This window comes from Pithys albifrons, chromosome 31 (assembly GCF_047495875.1).
Source record: "Pithys albifrons albifrons isolate INPA30051 chromosome 31, PitAlb_v1, whole genome shotgun sequence".
NCBI lineage: Eukaryota > Metazoa > Chordata > Aves > Passeriformes > Thamnophilidae > Pithys > Pithys albifrons.
This window is the reverse complement of record NC_092488.1, coordinates 1027112-1042648: the sequence shown is the minus strand read 5'-3', so window position 1 is coordinate 1042648 and position 15537 is coordinate 1027112. Positions and strand designations below refer to the sequence as shown.

The 15537-nt window shown below is 52.8% G+C and overlaps 2 protein-coding genes across 2 annotated transcripts; both read left to right on the top strand.

Annotated features, from left to right (window-relative positions):
• Positions 1–1369: 1369 nt before the first annotated feature.
• On the top strand, positions 1370–9504 carry LOC139684018 (zinc finger protein 436-like). The gene is made up of 3 exons (XM_071579624.1): positions 1370–1562; positions 4371–4449; positions 4639–9504. Exons 1-3 carry the CDS (start codon positions 1560–1562, stop codon positions 5895–5897), a joined length of 1341 nt encoding a protein of 446 aa, XP_071435725.1. The 5' UTR covers positions 1370–1559; the 3' UTR covers positions 5898–9504.
• A 4617-nt stretch (positions 9505–14121) lies between these two features.
• On the top strand, positions 14122–14823 carry LOC139684040 (olfactory receptor 14J1-like). Its single transcript, XM_071579650.1, has one exon. It carries the CDS (start codon positions 14181–14183, stop codon positions 14799–14801), a length of 621 nt encoding a protein of 206 aa, XP_071435751.1. The 5' UTR covers positions 14122–14180; the 3' UTR covers positions 14802–14823.
• Positions 14824–15537: the final 714 nt, after the last annotated feature.

Below are 15537 nucleotides of genomic sequence, written 5' to 3'. Positions count from 1 at the left end.
GGGATTGTGGGTAAATTGGGGGGATCTGGGATGAAATTCTGGGGATTCCAGGAGGGATTAAGGGATTTTTGAGTAGAATTAAAGGATTTGGAGAGGAATTCGGGGGCTCGATGGCACCAGAAGGAAGGATGGAGGAGACACTGCAGTGTCGACCTGGGGTGTTTCTGTGCAATCAGGTGTTGCTCTTTCTGGGGTCTGACTGACCAGAAATACCTTCATGGTGGCCTAAAACAGAAGAAAACATCTCTTTCACATATTAAAAAAAGCCCCAAACAAACGAAGATTTGAAAGTGATATAAAGCAAGTCAGGAGGAGAAATGGAAAATCCAGTTTTGCAGCATCAAAACCACTCAATAAATGGAATTGTGGTGCATGGAAAGGAGTTTTATGATACGAGGTTATGGCTAGAGGGAAAAAAAAAAGACCAAAGGTCTCTGCTGAAAACCTTGCTTGTTTCCGTATAAATAGTGATAAAAATTAGCAACTTTCCTTCCCTTCCCATCCCTGCCGGTCTCCCCGTCCCGAGTCCGGATCCTCATCCTGGACCCGAGAAAGAGAAGGATAAAAAGCATCCTTTAATCCCAAAGATAATTCCCCAAATCCCGGAGCTGAGTCCCGCCTGGTCCAGGATCCCCGCGGGGAGCTCAGCCAGGGCTGGAGAGGAGGGAAAGCTCCGGGAGAGGGGACGGGGAGGGAAAGCTCCGGGAAGGGGAACGGGGAAAGCTCCGGGAGAGGGAACGGGGAAAGCTCCGGGAGAGGGGACGGGGAAAGCTCCGGGAAGGGGAACGGGGAAAGCTCCGGGAAGGGGAACGGGGAAAGCTCCGGGAGAGGGAACGGGGAGGGAAAGCTCCGGGAAGGGGAACGGGGAAAGCTCCGGGAGAGGGAACGGGGAAAGCTCCGGGAGAGGGGACGGGGAGGGAAAGCTCCGGGAAGGGGACGGGGAAAGCTCCGGGAAAGGGACGGGGAAAGCTCCGGGAGAGGGAACGGGGAAAGCTCCGGGAGAGGGGACGGGGAAAGCTCCGGGAAGGGGACGGGGAAAGCTCCGGGAAAGGGAACGGGGAAAGCTCCGGGACACGAGACCGAAAAACGGCGGCAGCCCCGGGGCCGCCCCACGCCCCATCCGGGTCCCCGCCCGTCACTGCGCAGCCGCCGACCCCGCTTTCCACCTGGCCCCGCCCACTGCGCGATTGTCATGGCAACGGAAAGAGCAGCAAAGAGTGACGGCGGAACTGCCCAATAGGCGCTCAGGCTGGCGCAGAAATGCCCAATGAGCGGTCCGCGCTGCCCAAAGTCCCGCCCCACTGGCTCCGCCCATCGCACGCGGTCGGAACTTCCCCAAGTGCCGGGAGAGCTGCGCGGGCCGGGCAGGGACAGGGAAGGGGCCGAGGCCGAGGCCGGGCGGGAGCGCGGCCGCCCCGGTGCCCCGGGCGTTTTCCCCGCCGCAGCCCCCGCTCCGCCGCCGCCGCCGGGCCGGCCCTGGCGCTGGGTCGGCCCCGCGGGCTCTGCTGCTGCTGTCGAGGGCCGAGGGAGCTGCGAGCGGGGCCGGGATCGGCGCTCCGATGGTGAGTGAGGGCTTGCGGGGGACACACAGGTGGGCGGGGGGTCCCTGTGAGCCCGCAGGGAGCAGCGAGTACCCTGCGGAGCCGCCGAGATGCTGCCCGGGCTCTGCGAGCACATGGGATCCGTGCCGGGTGAGGAGGGAGCTGCGGGACAGCTCGGGGGGTGCGGGGGCCCTGGCTGGGTGCGGGGACCCACTAAAGCCGCTCTCCCTCCCCTCTGCGCCCGGGCAGAGCAGAGAAAATCCAAGGAGGGGCTGGCGAGTTGGGATGAGGAGCAGGAGAGATCCCTCCCCGATCACCATCACAGGCAAAACAGACTCCGAGTGGGCATGTGAGTTAAATTATTACTACCAGAATAGAATCAGCAGAAGTAGAAATGAATCCGACAAACACCTTCCCCCGCCACCCCCCCTCCTTGCCAGCACTGCCTCCTCCCCCCTCAGCGGTGCAGGGAGCTGGGAATGGGGGTCCCAGTCATTGTTGTTGGAGCCGCTGCTGAGGGAGAGGGGTTGGAGTCCTTGCCCTGCCCCCCGTGGGGTCCGTGCCACGGGAGACAGTCCTGCCCGAGCCTCTCCAGCGTGAGTCCATCCCATGGCAACAGTTCTTCCCAAAGTGCTACCACGGGGTGACTTTTCCTCGGGGTTCAGCCCTTCAGGCACCGGCTGCTCCAGCGTGGGGCTCCCCAGGGCCACAAGTGCTGCCAGGGCCAAACCTGCTGTGGTGTGGGCTCCTCTCTGCAGGGCTCAGCAGGTCCCTGCCAGGCCCCTACTCCATGCTGGGCTTCCCCCAGGGTCACAGCCTTCTCTGGCATCCCCCTGCTCCATGTGGGCTCCTTCCCGGACTGCAGGTGACTCTGTGCCCTGTCTTGCTCCTCCCTGGCCTGCAGGTGACTCTGTGCCCTGTCCTGCTCCTCCCTGGGCTGCAGGTGACTCTGTGCCCTGCCCTGCTCCTCCCTGGCCTGCAGGTGACTCTGTGCCCTGTCCTGCTCCTCCCTGGCCTGCAGGTGACTCTGTGCCCTGTCTTGCTCCTCCCTGGCCTGCAGGTGACTCTGTGCCCTGCCAGGCTCCTCCCTGGGCTGCAGGTGACTCTGTGCCCTGCCCTGCTCCTCCCTGCCCTGCAGGTGACTCTGTGCCCTGCCCTGCTCCTCCCGGACTGCAGGTGACTCTGTGCCCTGCCCTGCTCCTCCCTGGGCTGCAGGTGACTCTGTGCCCTGCCCTGCTCCTCCCTGGCCTGCAGGTGACTCTGTGCCCTGCCCTGCTCCTCCCTGCCCTGCAGGTGACTCTGTGCCCTGCCCTGCTCCTCCCTGGCCTGCAGGTGACTCTGTGCCCTGCCCTGCTCCTCCCTGGGTTTCAGGGGCACAGCTGCTTCCCCAGGCCCTTCCCCACGGGCTGCAGAGGAGCCTCAGCTGTGGCACCTCCAGCACCTCCTGCCCCTCCTTCTGCACTGCCCGTGGGGTCTGCAGAGCTGTTCCCACGTTCTCCCTCTGCTCTTCTCTGCCTGCAACATTCATCTACCCAAGAACTTTTGTTCCCCTTCTTCAATATGTTCTCCCCAGGGCATCACTGGTGTCTCTGCTGGGCTCGGCCTTGGCCAGTGGCAGGAAGCCCATCCTGGAGCCGGCTGGAATTGGCTCCTCCAGACCCGGGGAAGCTTTTGGGAGCTGCTCACAGAAGCCACCCCTGGACACCCCCCGCTACCAAACCCTGCCCACAGGAACCCAGTACAGGGGAAAATAAAGGAATTTTCTGTGTCCTCTTCCATAATTTGGGGAAAACGTGGAGATTCCTGTGCCCCCAGACCCACAATTGGAAAAAGTGGAAATGCTCCATGTCCTTACTTTTGGGAACACTGGAAAAATTCTGTGCCTCCAGACCCTAAATTGGGATGTTCCATGTCCCTAATTTGGGGAAAACTGGGGTGAGGTTTCCATTCCCCCTCATTCCCAAGCCTTTCCCCAGGTGTTTCCAACCCCGTGGGTGAGTCTGGGATTGCCCCAAAACCAGATATTGTCCACATGCCTTAAGATTTTCCAGGAGAACCCGCCCCATGAGCTTGGGCTGGAATTCACGAAATCTGTTTTTCAAAACCAGGTGGGTGATTTAAACATCTGCTCCCTCAGGATCTCCAGATCTCATGGATTTGGGCAGATTCCTACTGTTAAGATTGTCTTCAACCTCATCCTCTCCTGGAGTGTGCAGGGTCCTCATTCTCCTATACCTGGAGCCTTTCCCTGGGACCTGCGCAGTGGAGAGAGCAGAGAGGGGCAATAGCAGAGCTGGGGGAGTGGGTGGGGAGAGCACAGGGGGAGCCCTGGGCCCTTAAACAACAGTCCTGGAGAGAGAGAGACCCCGGCAGTCTGGGAGGAAAGACCCTCGGCACTGGGAGGCAGAGAGTCAGAAGTAGCCCCTTGGACCCCCCTGTCAACACTAAATGGGACCCCGGAGAGTGGGAACCCCCAGGACCCTCAGCAGACCAGAGAAGGGTCAGACCCAGAACACCACAGTGGGGAGCCCATAGAGGAGGAACCCCCTTGGATTCCTGGGACCCCTGGCAGCCTGGAGAGGGCAGGGACCTGGCGAGAGGAGGCCCCCAATTCATGCAGGACCCCCAGCAGCCCAGACCCAGGGAGCACCATCAGCCCAAAGCAGAGAGACCAGAGAGAAGAACTCCTGGGAAGGCTTCTTTTAGGCTGAATCTTGGTGTTTTGGAGGTTTTTAGGGATACAAGATGCCCATTGACTTGTAGGGATGGATTTGGTTAGGAAGAACCCCCAAGCCAACATGCTCACACCTTGTTTTTCCCCTCTACCAGGATTTTTCCTTCCCAAACCTTAGCTGGGTGGAGAAGGAAGCTGTGAGGAAGAGGAAGATGCCCCGGGACCCCCAGGCAGGTGAGGAGGACATCAGTGCCCCTTTGCCCCTCTCTTGTGCTGCATCTTCGAGCCGAGCATCGCCCCCGGCTGCAGGACAACCCCGCTGCCGACGCCGTCCTGCCGGGGCTGGGTTTGGGGGGATGTCCTTGCCCTTCCCTGTGTCCCAGAGGCACATCCCCTGCCTGTCCTTGTTTTTTCCTGCCCCAGGCCCTGAGCTGAGCACACAGAGCACAGAGGACAAATCCCACCATCAGAACCTCGTGGCAGGGGCCGTTTTGATCGACTCGATGGCACAGGAAGTCAGCGGGGAGGAAAAGTCACAGAGATCCTACAGGAAGAGGAGCTCGAAATGCAGCCCAGATGGCCCTGAGAAGGAAACAACCAGCCTGTCTCAGGAAAGCTGCCTGAGCTTTGTCCAGCACTCTGACCTGGTGGTTCATGTTCAGTTTCACCCTGAGGAGAAGCCCTACAGGTGCTTGGAATGTGGGAGGTCCTTTAGCCAGATCTCCAGTCTCTTTTCCCACCAACAGGTACACACAGGTGAGAGGCCCTACAAGTGCTTGGAATGTGGGAAGAGGTTCAGCAAGAGCTCCCACCTCATCCGCCACCAGCTCATCCACTCTGGGGAACGACCCTACACATGTGGGGAATGTGGGAAGAGCTTCAGCAAGAGCTCCCACCTCATCTGCCACCAGCTCATCCACTCTGGGGAACGACCCTACATATGTGAGGAATGTGGGAAGAGCTTCAGGCGGAGCTCCAACCTGACCAGCCACCAGGTTATCCACACTGGGGAGAGGCCCCACACGTGTTCTGAGTGTGGGAAGACGTTTCAGAGAAGCTCAGATCTCCTCATGCATCAGCGGATACACACGGGGGAGAGGCGTTACCGCTGCACCGACTGTGGGAAGAGCTTCATCTGCAGCTCCCACCTCGTCTCGCACCGGCGCATCCACACTGGGGAGAGGCCTTACAAGTGTGGGATGTGTGGGAAGAGTTTCCGAGTCAGCTCCGGCCTCATCTCCCACCAGATGATGCACACAGGGGAACGTCCCTACAAGTGTTCAGAGTGTGGGAAGAGCTTTGGTACCAGGGGGTTTCTCGTGAGGCATCAGCAGACGCACACGGGGGAGAGGCCCTTCTGCTGCACCGACTGCGGGAAGAGCTTCTACCGCAGGTCCCACCTCGACAGCCACCAGAGCATCCACACTGGGGAGAGGCCATACAAGTGTGAGGAGTGTGGGAAGAGCTTCAAGCGGAGCACCAACCTCGTTTCCCACCGGAGCGTCCACTCTGGGGAGCGTCCACACAAGTGTGAGGAGTGTGGGAAGAGTTTCAAGCGCAGCTCCCACCTCGTTGCCCACCAGCACATCCACACTGGAGAGAAGCCTTACACGTGTGGGGAGTGTGGGAAGAGCTTCAGCCAGAGCTGGATCTTGACCCAACACCAACGGACCCACTGTTAAGGGAAGCCCTAGAAGTGCCCCAGCTGTGGGAAGACTTTCATCTGCTCCTCCATCACCCATTGGAGGACCCACATTGGGAACAGATCTGCTGACTCACATTTCCAGTGATCTTGATTGGGAAGACCCCTGGCTGGTGGTCTCCACATCCTCCTGGTTCCCTGTGGGCACTTGGGTGAACGCAAGGGGAGGAACATCCATCAGGACACAGACTGACATTGGAAAATCATTGGGAGGGGGGGATTTGTTGACTTTACACTCCAAAACATCTCACCTGTTCCATCCCATCATTTTTTCTGGTGGCATCAAGACCCCCTGATTCCACCCTAAATCCCTTCATTCCACTCAAAAGTTCTTAATTCCTCTTAAAATCTCCAGAATTTCATCCCAAATCCCACCAATTTCACCCCAAATCCCCAAGATTCCTCTAAAATCCTCTTAATTCCATGCAAAATTCCCTTAAATCTACTGAAAATTTTCCTGAATTACACCTAAAATCTCCTTAATTTCACCCAGAATTCTTTTAATTCCACCCAAAATTCCCTTAACTCCGCTCAAAATTCCCTTAATTCCACTTCAAATCTGCCTGATTTCACCCCAAGTATGACAGTGTGTGACTGCTGCAAAGGTTTCTGTGCTGGACACCCGAGGCACAGAAGGAGTCCGGACACCAGAGTGGGATGGTAGAAAAGCAATTTATTGATGTAGCACCAGACTTATATAGGGTTGCTTAGGGAAGGATCTGGAAACTGGGAAGGAACAGCAAAGGATTTGGACAAAATCAGGGGAGGAGTATGTTGGTTCGGAGACAAGAAACCAATAGAAAAGCAGCAGTCAACCAACCAATGAAAAACAGGGATTAGGCCAAAGGTGGGAAGAGAACCCTAAGGGATTATGGGAACGAGACAACATGGATGGGATGACTAAGGGAAAAATAGAACAGGACAGCCATGTTAGAACAATTAAATGTTGGGGGGGTGATATCAGAACAACAAAATATTTGAACCTGTACAATTCCATGTGCACTATTAAACACCTGAGGTCATTAATTTACTCTCCGTCACCGGTGCTGACGGCTCTAATCCTTCCTGGTCATCATAAATCCACTGGTGGTGATATCTCTGCCACTCCTGATAGGGGAGCTGTTCTCTCACAGCTCCTCCTTTTTCTAATGCCATGAAATTAGAAACAGTGTTGTGAACAAAAAGCCATTGAAAGCAACCAAAAATGCAAGGGAGGATGAGTAAGAAAAGGAATATGATAAACAAAGCAAACAAACCAAAGAGTGCAAATTTCTTAAATGGAAGGGAGAAACCATCCAATGAAAAGTCAAACACATCATCCCAGAAGTATCCTCCTCCTGCATGATCTGCTCTACTAATTCCTGCAGCTCATTGATACGATTATGGATTGATTTGGAGTGGCCAGGAAAGTTAAGGCAGTATAAACCTTCCAATTCACTGCATCCATGGCCACTAACTAAAAGAAGGAAGTTGATGGCAGCCCGGTTTTGGAGGGTGGCCTTTTTAATCATTGGTGTGTCTAGGAGCAAACCCTCCAAAGCAAGGCTGGTGGCATTGGCCTCCTTGGCCAGCCAGTACCCGTTTGCATTAACAGGTCAAGTGCATGACGGGTGCCCATATATGGAATAATTGCACTTGCCCAAAATTTTTGCTGCGAGACCAAATGTGTGTGTCAGAACCACAATTTTTCTGAAACTCATGGATTGGTTAAGTGGGTGCACAGGAGGACTTTTAAGGTTGATGTTCTTCTTTGCCAGAGAACACTTGTTGATTTGTTGTTTGAAAGGGGATGTATTGCACTCCATGACCTGGAGAAGGATGCTGGCTGAATCTTGCACCCAGTTTATCATAGGTAGGGTAACTTTTCCATTGCTTTAATTTAAATGTCTTGCCCTGTAAGTCTGAAAAAATATGCTTTTGTTTTTAATGTGATAGGAGCTTACAATTTTTGTAGGGTCAAAAATAGTAAACTTGCCCAGTGTACATGGGCCTCCATAGGCACGTTTGGGGATAACTTTCCACACTTTCAGATCAGGGATTAGAAACCTTTTAGGAGGTAAAACAACAGAGTTAGGTGGTACTCTGAACTCAACAGGAATGTACTGATGACACCAACACGAGTAATTTCTCTAAGTGTCCTTAGGGGATAGATCTGTATTTCTATGGTCAATTACATCATCCAGAACAAAATGAAAGCAGTACCTTGCAACAGGGTGTCTTGGGTTGAGATGGCAAAATGCCAACTGCCCAACACAGACTGACAGAGGCTCCCGACCCCCGACCCCCCTTCCACTGCTGAGAAAAGGGAGAAAGGAAAAAGCCTCTGGAAACTCCAACTAAATTTATGCTTAAACTAACTATATGTCTTTATACAGAAAAGAGAAAATTAAAAGAAAACTGCAGTATAACACCCACTTACACAAGTTAGAAATAACAACAGTTTTCTACCTCCCACCAAAACTGGATTTCATTGCTCCAGATCCATAAAATACTCTAAAAGACACCGAGCAAGGCAAAAGAGACCCGGGAAGGCCAAAGAGAGAGCAAAACAATAAAATGTTTCTACTGCCCTGAAACTAAAACAAAATAGGATGTAGCAGCAGCAGGAGCAAGTCCCAGCACAGCAGGACACACGTCCTGCCTCCACTGCAGACATGATGGAACCGAACAAGCCACTCCTACACCGGCTCCTCCACTTTAAGATGGTGTCGGAATATGGTGTGGGATACGACTGGCTAGAAGAAGTCAGCTGTTAGTTAGCTCAGCCCAGCTCAAGTCAGCCAACAGGCCCAGGCCTAGCCTGAAATCCAAAGCCTAATTTAGGCTTACCTAGCTAAGCCCATAACAAAATTTCTAATGGATCAGGAAAGTCACATACGCAGGTAAATTTAAGAGGTTTCAGTCCAGGGTTAGGAGCATTGCAAGTAGCAATGGGATTATTGAAATGCTCCAGGTCATCACAAAAAGTCATATAGAGTCACAAGAACTCATGCCAGTTGGGATACTCCCATGGGAGAGAAATTAAAGATGTTTTAGAAGGGTTAGCGGGATCTGAAGTTGATGGGCAAAGAGAGTTTGAACCAATAGACTTAGCAAGAGAATACCAGCTATTTTCATGCTGGGAAATGAACCAGGGGCCTGGAACTTGAGGAGTAGGTGTGAGAGGAGGCCAGGGTCACAACAGCTCTTGACAGGCAGTGGGCAGTGACAAAAGGATAACTAGAGCTGTGATGACATAAATCAGTTGTCTCAAGTGGTTTCTCCAGAGCGTGGCAAGGGATGATTTCCTTGATGCAGTTTCACGCATCCCGAGAGTATCCATTGTGGGCTGGACCCTGTGGAGACACAGCCATGCCCTCTCCCCCAGGTGATGAGGGGGACAGGGCCCACCCATTCTCCAGTTAATAAATCTTTATAAATAGCTTTTGCCTTTGTTATTTTTCCTTCAGTTTTAGACTCAAAATGTCGTTGTATGGGGAGAGATCTCTCTCTACCCTATTAAGAAAGTGAAGTACCTGTAGGGCCTTGCTGATTTTCTCTTGAGGTGTAAGCCTCACTGTGGCATTTTGTTGTTTCTTTAGCATATTTTTAAGCGGTTGATGTGCACACACAGTTGTGCCTTACCCTTGTGGAGAATGAGGGATTCCAGTGCTATGGGTGATCCTCCAGAAATTAAAGAATTCTTTCAAAGGTTGCGAGACATAAGCTGGGCCATTGTCTGTTTTTATTTTTCTAGGAATGCCAAAGATCAAAATAGCTGTTAAAAATGTCTTTTGGCATCCCCAGCCTTTTCTCCTGCATGGGCCGGAGCCACTCTCAGCCCGGAACATCTGTCTGTCGACACAGGTCTGTATTTCAGCTTCCTGAAAAGCAGATAGGGGGTGACGTCCGACTGCCAAAGGTTGAGGGGAGTGATCCCTCTGGGATTCCCTCCTTCGGGTGGTACAGCAGTTACTCTTTGGCAGTGGGAACACACAGAGACAATAGGCCGTGTCTGAGAGGCACTAAGATGAAATGATTTCTGTAAAGACCTGGCATTTGGTGGAAGAACTCGTGAGCACCCCTTGCTTTTTCGAAATTATTTGGAACTACCACTGTTGGCACCATTGCCAAATCATTTGCAAAGTTCTCCGCCATTCTGTTCCCTTCCATAATTGGTCCTGGGAGGGATGTGTAGGAATGGACATGTATAATGTGAAGGGGAATCTTTCTGGTTGAATTTTATAAAGCAAATTTCCAAATCAATGAAGCAAAGTTTGGTTAGTAACCTCCTTTAGATGCGAGTTTTCTGTTCTTGATACTATTCTCACTACATACCCCACATCAGAAACAGTATTTAAGGGCTCTGAAAATAGTTGAAATGCCCAAACTGCAGCTGACAGTTCAGCTGTCTGAGAGGACCCCTGATCCTGATGAATATCCTTCTTCCACTCCTGTCCTTCCTTCCATGCTGCCACCCCTTGGCAGGTCCTCCCAGAGCCATCAGTAAAAACTGTTCTTGCCTTACTTAGTGGAGTAGGTGAATAATTATTTTTTAATCTTGGTTGTGTAGCTGCTAAAAACTGAAGAAAGGGAACAGAAGGAAGAAGAGTTACTAATTGTCCAGAGAAATCTGCCATGGAGACCTGAAAATCAATAGCATGTGAATTAAAATACTGCAATTGAGACTTGAAAAGAGGAATACAGATAGATCCAGAATTCTTCCAGAGAGCTCCCAAAGCCACAGGCTGCCTTTATGGCAGACCTTGGCAAGCACCTCTGGGTGGGTGGTGATAGTTTTTTGAAACTGAAAACTGAGAAATATCCATACCCATAACCAAAATCTTTTTTCTCTGAAATCAACTTGTCCAATAACTGTAAATGTTTGTTTCGGTCTGTGGAAGACAAGCAAACAAGCAGATTTCCCAATTATTTTCCTCATGCATTGGTATTTGTTAAGTTTCTTGTTCATTTCTTTTAATATAACAAGCACTTCTCTTGTAAGGTGACGTGGGGAATTTCAATCTGCATCTCCCTTGAGTAATTGAAAAAGGGGTGCCAATGTATCGGTGCTTAGACTGAGAATAGGCCGAATCCAATTTACTTGTCCCAGAAATGACTGAAGGTCATTAAGTGTCCAGACTGCTGATGACATTGGAATAAATTTCCCAAGGAGGTCAGGAAGTCTCCAGAACTCTTCAGGTGGGGTCTAGAGGTAGCTCTTTAGGATATGATTTAGGGATGATTATGGTGGTTCTGGGTTCACAGTTGGACTGGAAGATCAGTAAAGGGCTCATCCAACCTTGATAATTCTGTGATTCTGTGACCTGCCATCAATGTTTCCAGGTTTGGGCTCCAACAATATCCTGGGGATGTTTTTTTCTCAGTTGTGTCCCGCAGTGGGACCCATTAGCACTACAAGAAACTTCACAGTTTGAATCTGACTTTAGTTTCTCAAGAGGATCCTGCAACTTTCCTCAAGGACTGATGTTCAGGGACTCAGCACCAACACCCCCCAGAGAGTCATTAAATGCCCTGGGCTGTTGCTGTGCTGCTGAGCTGGGCCAGGCTCCTGGCACACAGGGAGCTCCTGGCAAGCGGGCAGTGCTGCAGAGAGACAGCTCTGCCCAGGAGCAGCTCCTGTGCACAGCCCAGCAGGGCTCAGGGCACTGCCTGCAGACACCCAGGGCACAGCAGAGAAGTGAGAGGGAAGTTAAACACAGTTTGGAAGAAGACAGAGGAGAGCTTGCTTATATCTCACTAGAGGAGAAATTATCACTCTGAAACAGTCAAACTTTCAGGAGGATAAACTTCAGTTCCTGGAGGGATCTCCTAAACTGGCACATCCCACAGCTTTTAGGACCTTTCTGGAGGACTCTCACAGTTCCTCCAGTGCAGAGGAGGTGGCCACACAGCAGAGCTGGGTTTGCCTCCTGCACCATCCGAGGGACAGAGCAAGGCAATCCCTGTCCCCATTGTGTGCTGCAGGTCTGTGAAGGTGGGTGTGCAGCCAGGGGTGCCCAGGGCTGTGGTGCAGAGCAGGGTCCTGCAGCCCAGGGTGCTGTGCTGGGGCAGGGACTCTGCTGCCTGCCAGGGTCAGCTCTCAGCCAGCCCAGGGAGCTGCTCACAGGTCTGGGGAGAAGCTGTGGGAGGAAGGAGCAGCCCTGAGCAGGGCAGGGTCCTGCTGCTGAGAGGGTGCTGTGTGGGTCAGGGCTGCTCACAGCTCCAGATCTGCCTGGGGACTGCTCTGGAGGACACTTCCCGAGAACAAGGTAAGTCAGGGATTACTGTAATGATAAGAAGTTTTCCTGAGTGTGTTTTCAGTCTCCTCCTTGGAGCAGAGTGAGATTGTTGGGGGATGAGAGAAGCAGAATAAAAGTTGTAGTCACAGAATCTTCTGGATTGGAAGGGACACACCAGGACCATCCACACAATGTTTGAACATGTACTGAGACTGCTGATGTGTAACTCTGAGTCAGTCTGTCTTCTGGGATCCTCCTGAAGTGCCTCAGCAATGGACAGCACCAGGGTCACCTTTCCTGGGCCCATCAGGGTTGTTGTGACCTGCCCTTTCCCACCTGCAAAGAGAACATGCCCCAGGCAGTGCCCTGCAGACAGGCAGGTTTCTGTAGGGTTGGGGTGAGTGCACAGAGGGTGGGATGGGACTGGGAGTGCTGAGAGGGAAAAGGCACCTGCCAGGAGGAAAATGTCCAGGCAGCAGGGATATGATCAGGGAATGAAGGGGAGCTAAAAGGAGAAATGCTGTGGGAAGGAGGGCACTGTTGGTGTCTGTGAGGTGGCACAGCTGGGTCAGGGTAACACTGCCCTCAGTGCCTGCTGTCTCTGCCCTGGCCTCTCAGAGAAGGCACCACAATATTTTTCCTTCTTTCTCCACTACTCTGATACTGTTCTTGTCTTGTTCTCTCAGTGAGGCTCTGGGATTTGCAGCATCTGAGTCAGGCACTGCCCTTGTGATTCCTGTCATGCAGGTGTGTCCTTAGGAATGCAATGTTAAAGCTTTCCTCTAACCTGTGGGCTGTGTGCAGTGTGTGTGACAGGGGAATGAGCTGACTCTCCCTTAATGAGCCACCATCCCCAGGGCACTCAGGGATCTCCTTGTCATGTCCTTCCAAGCATTGAGCTGCCCTCCTGCATGCAAATCTCTCCTACAGCATATTTCTGCTACCAGAATTCCCCATGGAGAAGCACAGAGATGTTATAACTGAGGAAACACTGTTGGGTTTGTCAAATGAACTGTGTCTTTGGCAGAATTGATTCTTCCCCAAAGACCTTAAGAAAGGCTGAGACATTCAGTGATCCCTCTGCTCTCAGCAGGGTCTGGTTTCTTCTCAGGGTAACATGGAGGAGGTGATTGTCCTCTGATCCCCAAAGGTGGAACCACAGGGCAATGGGGAAGAAGACTGTCCAGTTCTTTACCTTGCCCTGAGCTACAGGAATCCCTTTACCTCCCAGACCTGGCTGTGGCTCATTCTGTGTGCAGCAGAAATGCTGGAGATTTCTGTCCTCAGAGATCCAGGCATGGAAAGTGGCCAGGAAAAGTATTCCCTAAATCCCCTTCCTGCCATCCCTGTCCTTAAGAACTGAGAGTGTAGATGCTAATAAGTTTTCTGCATTAGGAATGATTCCATCTGACAAATCCAGAATATGCCACATGTCCCCAAAGGCACCGCAGTGGGGCAGGGATGGCTTCTCCAGAGCCCACACACACAGGCCTGGCTGCTCTTGGCACACTCAGACAGCCAAAAGGGAGCTCAAGTCAGGGACTGAGATGAGGGTTTTCCTCAGAGAAGGAACAAGGGTGGTTGAGACAAAGGGGGACAGTGTACAGGAAATGGCACCAGTTTAGCTCGAAGCAGCCTGTCCTGACTTGTCCCTGTCTTTTTCTACATCAACAGGTCCCCATGCCCAGAGGCAGCAAATGTTCAACAGCAGCTCCATCAGCCACTTCCTCCTCCTGCCATTGGCAGACACGCGGCAGCTGCAGCTCCTGCTCTTGTGGCTCTTCCTGGGCATCTTCCTGGCTGCCCTCCTGGGCAACGGCCTCATCATCAGCGCCGTAGCCTCTGACCACCACCTGCACACCCCCATGCACTTCTTCCTGCTCAACCTGTCCCTCATAGACCTGGGCTCCATCTGCACCACTGTCCCCAAGGCCATGCACAACTCCCTCTGGAACATCAGAACCATCTCCTATAAGGGATGTGTTGCACAGGTCTTTCTGATTTTCCTCGTAGTTGGAGTACAGTTTTCCCTTCTCACCATCATGTGCTACGACCGCTACGTTGCCATCTGCAAACCCCTGCACTACGGGACCCTCCTGGGCAGCAGAGCTTGTGCCCACATGGCAGCAGCTGCCTGGACTACTGGGGTTTTTTATGGTGTCCTGCACACAATCAATACATTTTCCATGCCCTTATGCCATGGCAATGCCCTGGGCCAGTTCTTCTGTGAAGTGCCCCAGATCCTCAAGCTCTCCTGCTCACACTCCTACCTGAGAGAACTTGGGCTTCTTCTGGTTAGTGGGGCGTTTATTGTGGGATGTTTCATTTTCATAGTTTTCTCCTATGTGCAGATCTTCAGGGCTGTGCTGAGGATCCCCTCTGAGCAGGGACGGCACAAAGCCTTTTCCACGTGCCTCCCTCACCTGGCTGTGGTCTCCCTGTTTCTCAGCACTGCCTTCTGTGCCTACCTAAAGCCCCTTTCTCTCTCCTCCCCAGCCCTGGACCTGATCCTGGCAGTTCTGTACTCGCTGCTGCCTCCAATAGTCAACCCCTTCATCTACAGCCTGAGGAACCAAGAACTCAAGGATGCTGTGAAGAAAAAGATGACTGGATGCTTTTCAGCAACCAGACACTGCTTGCTTTCCTCTGTCAATGGTCTGTAGTTTATGTCATGAGAGATGAAGTCTGTCCTCATTTATAATTGTTTTTTCCCTTTCTAATATTATTGTCTTCAATTATATTTCATTATTAACTTCATTCTACTATTTAGCTCCCCCATTTTCTGTGACTCAGCCCAGGAATTCCTCTGGGCACCCCCCCATAGGGGCTGTTCCCCACCCTGGATGCTCCTGCCCTGGGCTGGGGCTGCACAGGGGGTTGTGGGACCAACTGTGGGGCAGTGGGGCACAAAGGGGCCACAGAGTCACTGCCAGGGGGTGGGAGCAAGGCCAGGCACAGACAAGGAATTCCTGGGCATGGCCTGAGCTGTGCACGTGGAACTGTGGGAAAGGCAAAGCTCCCCTGGAGTTGGTGGCTGCAGGAAAAGTCAAGAGCCAAAAGAGCCTCAGTGGCTGTACTGGAGACCAAGGCTGAAGGAGGGAGATGCTGGGCTGCTGTGGGATGGGGAGGGGGATTTAATTCCAGCAGACACTGCTGTGGTGCTGAGGGACTCCATGGCTTCTCTGCCTGAGTCTTTACTGGAAAGGTCTCTCAGGCCTCTGTGCTCAGGGAAAGCTTGAGGGAGGAGGAGAGCCCATCTTGGCAGGAACCTCCTGCAATGCCAGAGGACAAATGGCAGTGTGTGCCCCTGCAGGGGCCTCCCCTGGCCATGGCACAGGCTGGGAGCTGCCTGGCTGGGAGCAGCCCTGTAAGGCAGCTGTGGGTGGGCAGGAGCTGGGC